Here is a 12,217-nt window from a genome sequence, read left to right as displayed (position 1 = left end):
CTTACCTCTGAGTTGACTAAATAATACCTATCAACATTCCAATTAATCCTAACCATTGAACAGTGCAGTCAGATTCAGTTATTTATTCAAATTGGATAAAAAGTTTTTCCATCTAAGGAAACCCAGCAGATTGCATCGAGTCAGTGATTTGCAGCATTCACTCCTCCTGGATGAGCATGTAGAGACAGTGGACAGTCACTGGCGTTGACTTTGCAGCAACCCCTCATACTGAGCATGCATGTAACAACAGTGGAGAGGAAAAACTCTCTTTTAACAGGAAGAAACCTCCAGCAGAACCAGGCTCAGTGTGAGCGGCCATCTGCTACAACCGACTGGGGATTAGAGAGAACAGAGCAGAGACACAAAGAGAACAAAGAAGCACTGATCCAGGAGTACTTTCTATGGGAAGGAAAAGTAAATGTTAATGGATGTAGCTCCTTTAGTCATTTCACCTAGAAAGAAAAACAGATAAACTCTGAGCCAGTTTTCAAGGTTAAAGTCTGAAAGAGAGCACATAGAGTTAGTTACAGTAAAAGCTCAGTCAATCGCCATGTCTAGGAGAGAGAAAGGGTTAAACACTAAAGACAGGGCCATGTGGATCATTGGTAGAGGGTGAGCATTAAGTTGTTGCCTGCAGAAGCTCGGACGATTCCCCTCTCCAGAAAGGTGTCACAGGTAGACACAGAGTCAGGCCAGGTGTAGCTTCTAGGAAGCGAAAAGAGAGAACAAAGTTAAAAGCTGAAATAACAGCAAATAATGCAAAATTCTTGGATTGGTCACCTCTGTATTTTGAGAGCAGCAGTGATGGCTTAAAAGTCTCAAAGCAGTAAACAAGCTATTCAAATGCGTTTGGTGGACTGATGATTTATTTAACATCAGGGAGGAGCTGGTGTTATAACACAGCTGTGGGTCAAAGTTGAAACCATTCACATAAGAAGGGAGGGAACCATCTTGAGCATTTTGTAATCGTTACTGTCGTCGCATTTCCGCCGACTGAAGCCAACGGGAAACTTGTGGTAACTGGCTGAGCAGGAAGTAGTGGTAGAGTTAGCGTCTATAATATTTGACCTCTGCACTCAGTACGTTACGTATGTTTTGGACTTCCTGGCTGTGGGTTGATTTGTATCCTCGCGACCAGCCGTTGGTCACAGCGACGTCACGTCGTTTGGCTGGTTGATTCTGGGAGGGACCGAGGAGTGACCGCTGCGATAAGGCTGCCCCGCCTTTTAAAACCAGGCTATATCACTGGACCACCGGCATGCCAGAGGGTGCAAACAAGCAGTCTGCTCTTCTTCGCCTTCTGCACACATTATAAAAGCCGTCCAGGGTGGGAGATGGTAAGTGTTTAATAAAACTCATGATCAGGGCCGTCACACGATGCGAAGTAATAGCTGAGTGAAATTGAACTTACCTTAGTCTTGCTGGAACTTTGACCTCAGTCCTCTCTGGGTTGAAAATACGTTGTATAACAGAGTTTTTCGCAAAAGGAAATGCGCATTGGCTTAAAACGAGCTTTTTTGTTTAGCTAAAATTGTGCTTTATTTCATGCAACGTGCTAAAACACGGTATCCCAACAGTTCCACGACATATGCATTTTGTTTTTCATTAATCTATGGTAACTGGAAAACTGTCATTTTGGTGACGCCTTAAATCATGCAAGTTACAAAACAGGGCTAAAAAGTTTACCGTTCAAGTCTAATACTACAAGCTGAATCAGAAGTCATACGCTGTAAATTTGAGCTGCTACAGTGAATCTGGTGATATAGATCTGGTTTTTAGATGCATATTTGAGGACCCACATGGAGTTAAGAACAGGACTTGCAGGTCCATGGCTGTTTAATAGCAACATGAGCTTTCTAAAAGGCAAACCAAATACACAAATGAAATCAGACTATATGTAGTTTATGCATTCATTTAGTAAGTAGTACGTGCAATCAAACTTTGCAGAATAGATCTAACTCAAACAAAGACACTTTCTAGACAAATTAAGCAATTTTGAGTTGAAGTTTTGGTGAAATCAATTATTTGATACAAAATGGAAGTGCAAATTACCCGGGTTTGTACCCGGTTTGTGTCCACTGCAGTTCCACAGCAGTTGTTTGCAGGAAGGTTTATTTTTTCTGAAGTTCATTTAATCCTAAAGTGTCATATAAATTTGCTACTAATTTACTACTGAACTATTTTTTTTTTCAATTCAGAATCACTTAAAATTTGACTTTGTTGTCTTGCTTATGAACAACAAACAAAATATATTCAACCATGCTGTATGTATTTTGTACTTTCTGCAACTTTTAGATTTGAGGCTTCACTGTTTGATTTCCAGACGGACAAAACTGTGGCTGTGATTCTAACCCACTTTTATTGTTGGTTCATTTCTGAATGACACCTTGAGCCTAGAAAGGGTTTTAAGAGCAGGTCGTTTAGCTACCAGTTACTACTCCATTCATGATGATGGCTTGTAGTCCATTAGAAATTAGCAGCTTACAAAGTGACTTAGACTTACAGCTTTGTAAGATACAAACAACAATACATTGTTTTTTGCCCGTCTCTTCAGAGTAAATGAAAGTTTATATAAATGTAAGAATGTTATGTAAAGCCAGAGTAAATACGGTAGTTATTATCTGCAGGTTTATTAGAGGCTAAACTGCTGTAACATAACTTGCTCTTATCTCAGAAAATGTGGCTGCCTATGATTGGGATGACAGCCTTGCCTAACATTGGAGGGCTCTTTACTGGCCTCATTACACGCAGAGAAGTAGAGACCTGGTACCCAACTCTGAAAAAACCCTCATGGCGCCCACCAAACTCTGCTTTCCCTGTTGTGTGGACATGCCTGTACACAGGAATGGGGTAAGTGTTATACTAGCTGAGTCTTTTGGTCTTAGCTAGCCAAAGTGAGTTTATTTTGCATGTTGTTGTTTTTTTTTTTTTTATGCAGGTATGGCTCCTACCTGATCTGGAAAGAGCTTGGCGGTTTCACTGAGGATGCATTGGTTCCACTGGGACTTTATGGGCTACAGCTGGCTCTGAACTGGGCCTGGACTCCAATTTTCTTTGGTGCACACAAGCTGAAATGGGCAAGTTTTACTCATAAATGCTTATCCTAATAAATGTGGAGGCTGATCAGCGTTTGAAATGAAATCCAGCCAATGAAATGCCCTCCTTCTGTGTAATTTAGGCTCTGGTGGAGATCGTGTTTCTCACTGGGACGGTTGGAGCCACCATGGTGTCTTGGTATCCCATCAGCCGCACCGCCTCACTGCTCCTCGCTCCCTATCTGTCCTGGCTGTGCCTCGCCACAGCCCTCAGCTACTGCATATGGAGAGATAACCCAGAGAAAAAGGAAGAGTAGAACTTGTTTCAGTGTGCCTATTTCAGTTACTAAATCTAATTCATGACATTAAATTACTTTACAGAAATAACAGATCAGTTTCACAGCTAAGCTTTTTGAATTTATGATTCAGCTTTTGTCAAGGGTTGATTAGATCGGTTTGACAAGGACCTGTCTTTCTAATGTTTATAGGGTGGCTAAAGTACAAGTTATTAAGAAATCGTATCCATTTGTCCTGCAGACCAATATGCTCTTCCTGTTTCATCACTATAAACTTGAGCAAGTGTCATTTGGCCTAATAGGCAGCTCTAAAATGTGCATTGTTCTTTTCAAACCAATGAAGTCAGTGAAACTATACTATATTGTTTCAAAGCTTTTACAGAGTTCCAGTGTATGGCCAGACGCCTTGAATATCCATACGTAATGTGTATGCTGCATGTTTAAAGGGGGCATATCATGCTTTTAAATTCTTCCTATTCACACTTAAATCATTCAGTTGTGGTCTATATAAAGTTGAACTGTAATGCTTTGATGTGAACTCCTTGTTGGAGCTCCACAGTCTCATTTTTTGCCCCTATGGGGACGGCATAATGAATTGTGTGGGTTAATACACATAAACAACCGAATTGAACTTATGCTCTTTCACCTCGGACTACAAAATTACAGCAAGACAAAAAAAAAGGTGGATATGTAAAATTGGTCAGCCTTAAGTCCATGACCTTATTTAGTAGTTCTGCAGCAAATACTGTGACGTAACAGTTCAAAAAATGGAAAGGAGAAAATTAGATGGGTTGAAAAATAGGACCCACACATAAAATAAAGATATCCACACAGCACCCGGAGAGATAAAGTTAAACTTTTCTGGACTCCTACAGATTCCCAATACGAGACAAAATGTATTTAAGGGCTAAAAAGAGTGGATTTTGCATGATATGTCCCCGTTAATTTAGGATCCATATTGGGACTGAATTGTAACGCTGTATTTATGTGCTTCCTTTATGAATATTGAAAAGAAATTCTTCCCAGCCGTGCTTTTCTTGTTAACATTTATGGGTGTGACTTAACTAAATATAAAATAAGTTTGGCGTTCCAAAATGCATATTTTCCATTTGTAAATAAAATAAATTTTTAAGCAAACTTTCAGGAAACTAGAGTCATTCCTTTGGGCAGGATTGGCTGCCTCAAAAACACACATCTGAAATTAAAGCTCCTAGAAAATTGTTGCATATAATGAAAAACTAGGTTTGAATAGGATTAAAACTTCCATCCATAGTCTATACCCGCTTTACCATGCAGTATCGTGGTTGGGGCTGGTGCCTTGTAAAGGTCGCCAGAATATCACAGGTCAACACAGAGACAAATGACCATGTTGACACACATATGTTTCCAAGGACAATTTAGAGATTTCAAATAAGACACATTTTTTAACCTGTGGGAGGACGCCAGAGCGCCTGTAAAAAAAACTATGTATGGGGAGACCATGCACACTCCATGCAGAAAGTCCTCATCTGAGAAATGCACCCAAGGTCTTTTTTCTTCAAGGCAACAGTGCTAGCTGTTCCTCTAAAAATAATCTTAACAGGCAAAATGTGCTTTCTGAAAACTAAAATAGGAAAATATGTGAATGAGAACAGCTATTTTGAGAATTTAGCCATTTTAAAATGTAGTTTTTGTAAGCAAAGAGGACAAGAGAGAATAAAACCACAAATAAATAGGCTGACTAGGTGAGGTTGTGAATGTTAAATGATAACATAAACAATATGCCAAATATTCAACATGATCTATATTATTTTTAAGAATTTATTTCATAAAAACATTAAGCGAATGAGACCTAGTTCATAAAGGGGATGTGATTTTATGGTGTGTTCTAGTGCTTTCTAGCAAAAAATCGGAAAATCAGATGGTGCTAACTGCTAATACAATTACATGCTGGTATTTCACAATTATATTTTTCTCTAGTTTCCCGTTTGTCATAAAGTCGGAAAGACCTGGACACTCGTACTCTCAATGACAACACAATAAACACTGAAAAGTAGTACTTGTACGACCGATTAATGGTGTGTTCCATTTTTCCGAGTAGGCAACTTTTAACTGGAATGCCCCCAAAAGTCAGAATTACGATTCGGAAAGTCGGAGCAACAGGACCATGCCCTACCTCCACATTCAAGATGGCTGCTACTCGTATAAACAGTGTAAAATTTTCTGTATGTTTTTAGCAGTTCTGTATTTTTTATGTAACATATAGTCAGTTGTACACGTACCGTTATACCTGGCATTTTTGCTACATATTGGTGGCAGCCATATTGGCTACTGATGTCAAGGCTGCCCTGCGACCTCCAACATTAGTTCAGAATGTCATGGTGGTAAACTGAGAACATGAATACATTCAGTTTTAACCACTAAGAACTTGTTCAATCAGTGTACATGCCAGTTTAGATCTACATAGCCCCCTTTTTTAACTGGCACACCTGCCCTTTAAATGTCTTTGCGCGCCCCTGTGTTAACACCCCCTGACCGTTAGTTGAATCAGACCCTCGCGACCAACCATTGGTTACCAAGGCAACATGTTTGGTTGTGACTGGTTCAACCTGAGGTTGACCGTTGAAATAAGACCATCCTTTCTAGTTAACCAGCAGCAGCTATCAGAGGCTGCCAGAGGCTGTGGGCGTTGCCTGCTCTCCTTAAACCAAAACAAAAGAAATTCAGCAAGCTGCTGGTGGTTTATTTATTTATGGTGCTTTATTTGTAATCAACAGCTCCTAGAAAAAATTTAAAATAAATACAAAATGAACCTGGTCTTGTGAGGTTTTTTTGCACAGCTTCGTGTTGTTTCGCCAAAAAAATCCATGTCTTTTCCAACTTGTATCATGTTCACTTTAACTTGACGGTCATCAGTCAGCCACCAAACACTGTTTTCCAACACGTCGTGTTTATTTCTACTTTTTTATTACTGATATAAAACAATGGATGCTCACTGCTGGACACGAAAAGTCAGGCTTCCTGAAGAGATGAGAGTGTAGCTTATTTTTCTGGTAAATCGTGTTCTAATGTAAAATATGACAAAGTACTGGATTTATAAAAGATATTTCTATTGCTTTGATAATGGTACTGTCTGATGTTGTTTTGTTTAAAATAATCAGCTCTAGTATTATTTAAGTACTTCACATATTCCTATATTAAACATACTGTCCCTGTCATGTATGAGAACATATTTCCTCTCTTAAAAAGAGGGAAAATGTTTATAGGAACATCTAAGGGGAACACAGTATTCCAGCCTGACGCTCACACCTCTAATGTTTTGTTACCCCATGGGACAGGGATTAACCAATCACCTTATATTGTGGGTCGGTCATTCCTCAGATCATACACAACTATTCTTGTGAATGTGGAAACATTTGCTCTTTATATTCCAGAGTTACAGGGGGGAACAGAATATTTCAGACTGAAATAATCAGTTCCTCCTCTATAACATGGGAACAAAATAACTTACCGGATTCATGGATGTTACATCTAGTGAATTTTGAGACTTTGGGTCTTTTCTTCCCCTAGTTACCTTATACAAAAGTTTTGTGAAGAAAAATATCAAGCTTATTTTTTTTGCAAAATAAACACAGATCACCTTAAACTCTGCATAACCGAAAGTCCCCGACTGCCACATTGTTTAAAAAAACAAGGAAACCGAACATTTTCTGCTCAACCAGTGGCTGCTCCAGCATCACCTCCTGCTGCATCAGTTCCACCACCCTCTGCATCAGTTGCACCTCCCTCTGCCCCACCTACAAGTCATCTTCAGTCTGCTACCCTTCAAAGAAAAACTCTAACTGAGGAATGTAAGTTTATTGTTTGATTTTAAAAAATTTATATCAAACTACATTGTTTAAATATGTCAATAAACTTACATTCCTCAGTTAGAGTTTTTCTTTGAAGGGTAGCAGACTGAAGATGACTTGTAGGTGGGGCAGAGGGAGGTGCAACTGATGCAGAGGGTGGTGGAACTGATTATTTCAGTCTGAAATATTCTGTTCCCCCCTGTAACTCTGGCATATAAAGAGCAAATGTTTCCACATTCACAAGAATAGTTGTGTATGATCTGAGGAATGACCGACCCACAATATAAGGTGATTGGTTAATCCCTGTCCCATGGGGTAACAAAACATTAGAGGTGTGAGCGTCAGGCTGGAATACTGTGTTCCTCTTAGATGTTCCTATAAACATATGTTCTCATACATGACAGGGACAGTATGTTTAATATAGGAATATGTGAAGTACTTAAATAATACTAGAGCTGATTATTTTAAACAAAACAACATCAGACATTACCATTATCAAAGCAATAGAAATATCTTTTATAAATCCAGTACTTTGTCATATTTTACATTAGAACACGATTTACCAGAAAAATAAGCTACACTCTCATCTCTTCAGGAAGCCTGACTTTTCGTGTCCAGCAGTGAGCATCCATTGTTTTATATCAGTAATAAAAAAGTAGAAATAAACACGACGTGTTGGAAAACAGTGTTTGGTGGCTGATTGATGACCGTCAAGTTAAAGTGAACATGATACAAGTTGGAAAAGACATGGATTCTTTTGGCGAAACAACACGAAGCTGTGCAAAAAAAACCCTCACAAGACCAGGTTAATTTTGTATTTATTTTAAATTTTTCTAGGAGCTGTTGATTAAAGATAAAGTTACAACATTGACATGAATACGTTTCGTCGTTTAACCGACTAAAGCTGTGAAGACGGTCGGATCCGCCTCTCTGGCTGCAGTGCGCGCTCCCGACACAGGTGGAACAGATTATTTCAGGGGAACAGAATTTCGCACAACACCTGTTTGGCTTAGCCTACCTGATCTTGAACAGTTTTCTGTATTTCATCTGAGACGAAACAGAAAATACTGTTATTTAATGGACTACAGCTAACTCTGAACTATGCCAGCACTACAAAATTCAAAGTTACAACTGAGCTTGAACGAGTAGGATTTGGATATTTGGAGTCATTGTGGTGCCTTGCATAATTGAAAATGCATGTTAGAACTAAACATTTTTTATTATCTAAATCTGATTTTATTTTCGCTCTTGTTGACGTTTATGGTTTTGATTTTGCTAAATACAAAATGTATTCACTGAAAATTGCCTTTCCTTCTTTGTAAATAGTTTTAATGTTTTTTAGCCAAACTTATGAAATTAGAACCTAAAAACAGGAGGAAGATTGATGTAGCATCATATCAAACTGATCATACTTAGGTATCACAAAATAAATTTGACTTTATTTGGTTTTGTTTAATGGAAACTACATCATTAGGATTGTAATGCTACAGCTGGACAGGATAGAAGATCTAACAGAATCATAACCTTGAGTAAAAATGCTGGTCTTAAATTTTTAAAGAAAAATGTATAACACAATGCAATTTATTTTTCCTAAAGAATATGGCCAAACAGCTCCTAACCTGCACTCACAAAATCATTTTAATATTCTAAAATTATTAAAACATTCTGAAGGATTGTCTACCTATTGATTTCATTGCACCTTATCTTTCCTACATTTCTTTCTGCCATGTGCTTTCGTTTTTCCGTATATCTCTCTTTTCTTCCAACCTTATGCCATACCATACATGCATTTAAAGAAAGTCTCCGAGTGACAACGAGGATGTCCGAGGTGTGGAGAAAGCCAAAAAAAAAAAGGTTCACAGACGGTTCACACAATAATCAGATGAAATTAACTAAATATACACAGCAGAGAAAACTATTTACAGTTTCCAAAGCTGTTGAATTGGTCAGGCTTTGTAGGATTGTGTATGTATGACTGATCTTGCCGTTAAAACCCATGTTTGTGATTGTTTCTGGTTTCCTGGCTTAGTTTTTGCAAAGTTGATGATCAACGCCGCTAAAGATTTTACTGTAATAATAAATTCAGAAAAACAACACAGATCCACTACGATAACAAGATTTATTTCTATACAAACATAGAAAGAAAAGAGACTTTATTTTTCAGGAGCTTTTTCTGGACCGTCTTCTGGTGATTTGGAGGAGAATCTCTCCATTAAAGACTTCCATAAACCCTTCTTTTCCTCATCCATGCTCTGTTGCATACTGCCTGTAAAACGACAATAAAATGAGGTGTAAAATTACATCAGTACCGCTTTAGGGTCATTTTATTATAACTGGTTAAAAACGAGGTAGACACTTCATATTATATTTAGAGGTGCATACCTGATAAAAGTACTCGACACTCCTCTGCTGTGACCCCTGTAAAACTTGTGTCTCTCACGCGAGGAAACTAAAACACACACAGAGACATATTTGCATTGAACACATTAAAGTCTGCTACTACATTTTCTGCATATTTTCCATATTTTGGTCACAGTGAAGAGATTTCATGTGATATTTTCAGGTTGCATTTCTGACATCTTTACACTCCAGTTAGTTTACTTTCTCCAGACAAACACAAAGTAGAGGACCTGTGTGAATGTTTATGGTTATAATAGTAACAATTTAAATGTAGAAGTTCTTTAAAAATGTACCTAATTTAACCTTCACCTGATTTGGAACATGTTTTACTACAGGTCCTTCTCAAAATATTAGTATATTGTGATGAAGTTCATTATTTTCCATAATGTCATGATGAAAATTTAACATTCATATATTTTAGATTCATTGCACACTAACTGAAATATTTCAGGTCTTTTATTGTCTTAATACGGATGATTTTGGCATACAGCTCATGAAAACCCAAAATTCCTATCTCACAAAATTAGCATATCATTAAAAGGGTCTCTAAACGAGCTATGAACCTAATCATCTGAATCAACGAGTTAACTCTAAACACCTGCAAAAGATTCCTGAGGCCTTTAAAACTCCCAGCCTGGTTCATCACTCAAAACCCCAATCATGGGTAAGACTGCCGACCTGACTGCTGTCCAGAAGGCCACTATTGACACCCTCAAGCAAGAGGGTAAGACACAGAAAGAAATTTCTGAACGAATAGGCTGTTCCCAGAGTGCTGTATCAAGGCACCTCAGTGGGAAGTCTGTGGGAAGGAAAAAGTGTGGCAGAAAACGCTGCACAACGAGAAGAGGTGACCGGACCCTGAGGAAGATTGTGGAGAAGGGCCGATTCCAGACCTTGGGGGACCTGCGGAAGCAGTGGACTGAGTCTGGAGTAGAAACATCCAGAGCCACCGTGCACAGGCGTGTACAGGAAATGGGCTACAGGTGCCGCATTCCCCGGGTCAAGCCACTTTTGAACCAGAAACAGCGGCAGAAGCGCCTGACCTGGGCTACAGAGAAGCAGCACTGGACTGTTGCTCAGTGGTCCAAAGTACTTTTTTCGGATGAAAGCAAATTCTGCATGTCATTCGGAAATCAAGGTGCCAGAGTCTGGAGGAAGACTGGGGAGAAGGAAATGCCAAAATGCCAGAAGTCCAGTGTCAAGTACCCACAGTCAGTGATGGTCTGGGGTGCCGTGTCAGCTGCTGGTGTTGGTCCACTGTGTTTTATCAAGGGCAGGGTCAATGCAGCTAGCTATCAGGAGATTTTGGAGCACTTCATGCTTCCATCTGCTAAAAAGCTTAATGGAGATGAAGATTTCATTTTTCAGCACGACCTGGCACCTGCTCACAGTGCCAAAACCACTGGTAAATGGTTTACTGACCATGGTATCACTGTGCTCAATTGGCCTGCCAACTCTCCTGACCTGAACCCCATAGAGAATCTGTGGGATATTGTGAAGAGAACGTTGAGAGACTCAAGACCCAACACTCTGGATGAGCTAAAGGCCGCTATCGAAGCATCCTGGGCCTCCATAAGACCTCAGCAGTGCCACAGGCTGATTGCCTCCATGCCACGCCGCATGGAAGCAGTCATTTCTGCAAAAGGATTCCCGACCAAGTATTGAGTGCATAACTGTACATGATTATTTGAAGGTTGACGTTTTTTGTATTAAAAACACTTTTCTTTTATTGGTCGGATGAAATATGCTAATTTTGTGAGATAGGAATTTTGGGTTTTCATGAGCTGTATGCCAAAATCATCCATATTAAGACAATAAAAGACCTGAAATATTTCAGTTAGTGTGCAATGAATCTAAAATATATGAATGTTAAATTTTCATCATGACATTATGGAAAATAATGAACTTTATCACAATATGCTAATATTCTGAGAAGGACCTGTATACTGATGTCAGTGTTTTTGAAGCCTAGATAAAGGTTTTATTGTCAGCTGATGTGAATGCTCCAGAGAGGGAATGCTCCATCTGCAGAGGGATGCATCGTTCCTCTGATGCATTCACAGTCCCTTGCAGAAGTATTAACGTTTTCACATTATGTCACGTTCCAACCACACACTTCATTTTATTGGGATTTTATGTGATGGACCAGCACAAAGTGGTGCAGAGATGTTATGTGGAAGGAAAATGAAAGTCTTGCCAAAGAGTGGATTTAGTTGTCGCCATTTGCTGGGTAATTCCAACATATTACTTTGCATGATTTACACTGTTTTTTGTGGCTATGGCTATATGTTTAGAGTCATTTGCCTGTTGGATAGCAAACCTCCAGTTTTTTGCTGCCTCTATGTGTTCTTCAAGTATTGCCCTATATTTAGCTCCATCCACCTTTTACATCAACTCTGATAAGCTTGTCGTTCATTCCCACAGCATGATGCTACCACCATCATTTTCACCATAGAGTGGTGTGTGCAGAGGGATGTGCTGAGTTCATTTTTCTCTACGCATTCTTGTGCACAACGGCCAAAACCTTCAATTTAAGTCTCACCCAGCTGGAGCACCTTCATTAGCAGCTGTACCACATTATTTCCATGTTCTGACGATCTAGATTAAGAATACTCCAGAAGATGTTCAAACCTTGGGAAATTGTTTTATAACCCAG

The 12,217-nt window shown here is 39.1% G+C and overlaps 2 protein-coding genes across 2 annotated transcripts in view; one reads left to right on the top strand and one right to left on the bottom strand.

Annotated features, from left to right (window-relative positions):
* Window positions 1-920: 920 nt before the first annotated feature.
* Window positions 921-4,468, top strand: tspo (translocator protein). Its single transcript, XM_047346493.1, has 4 exons — window positions 921-1,337; window positions 2,675-2,850; window positions 2,939-3,077; window positions 3,179-4,468. Exons 1-4 carry the CDS (start codon window positions 1,335-1,337, stop codon window positions 3,350-3,352), a joined length of 492 nt encoding a protein of 163 aa, XP_047202449.1. The 5' UTR covers window positions 921-1,334; the 3' UTR covers window positions 3,353-4,468.
* A 4,793-nt stretch (window positions 4,469-9,261) lies between these two features.
* The window catches only part of LOC124857340 (ubiquinol-cytochrome-c reductase complex assembly factor 2), a 28,760-nt gene continuing 25,804 nt past the window's right edge, over window positions 9,262-12,217 (bottom strand). The window contains exons 3-4 of the mRNA XM_047348558.1: window positions 9,544-9,610; window positions 9,262-9,427 (exon numbers count right to left, since the gene is read on the bottom strand). Of these exons, the coding sequence (XP_047204514.1) occupies window positions 9,315-9,427; window positions 9,544-9,610 (180 nt within the window). The 3' untranslated portion in view covers window positions 9,262-9,314. The remainder of the gene's footprint in view (window positions 9,428-9,543; window positions 9,611-12,217) is intronic.

The sequence above is a fragment of the Girardinichthys multiradiatus genome, chromosome 20 (assembly GCF_021462225.1).
Source record: "Girardinichthys multiradiatus isolate DD_20200921_A chromosome 20, DD_fGirMul_XY1, whole genome shotgun sequence".
In the NCBI taxonomy this organism is placed as follows: Eukaryota; Metazoa; Chordata; class Actinopteri; order Cyprinodontiformes; family Goodeidae; genus Girardinichthys; species Girardinichthys multiradiatus.
Note: the sequence above shows the minus strand (reverse complement) of the source record. Positions and strands in the feature narration are given on the sequence as shown.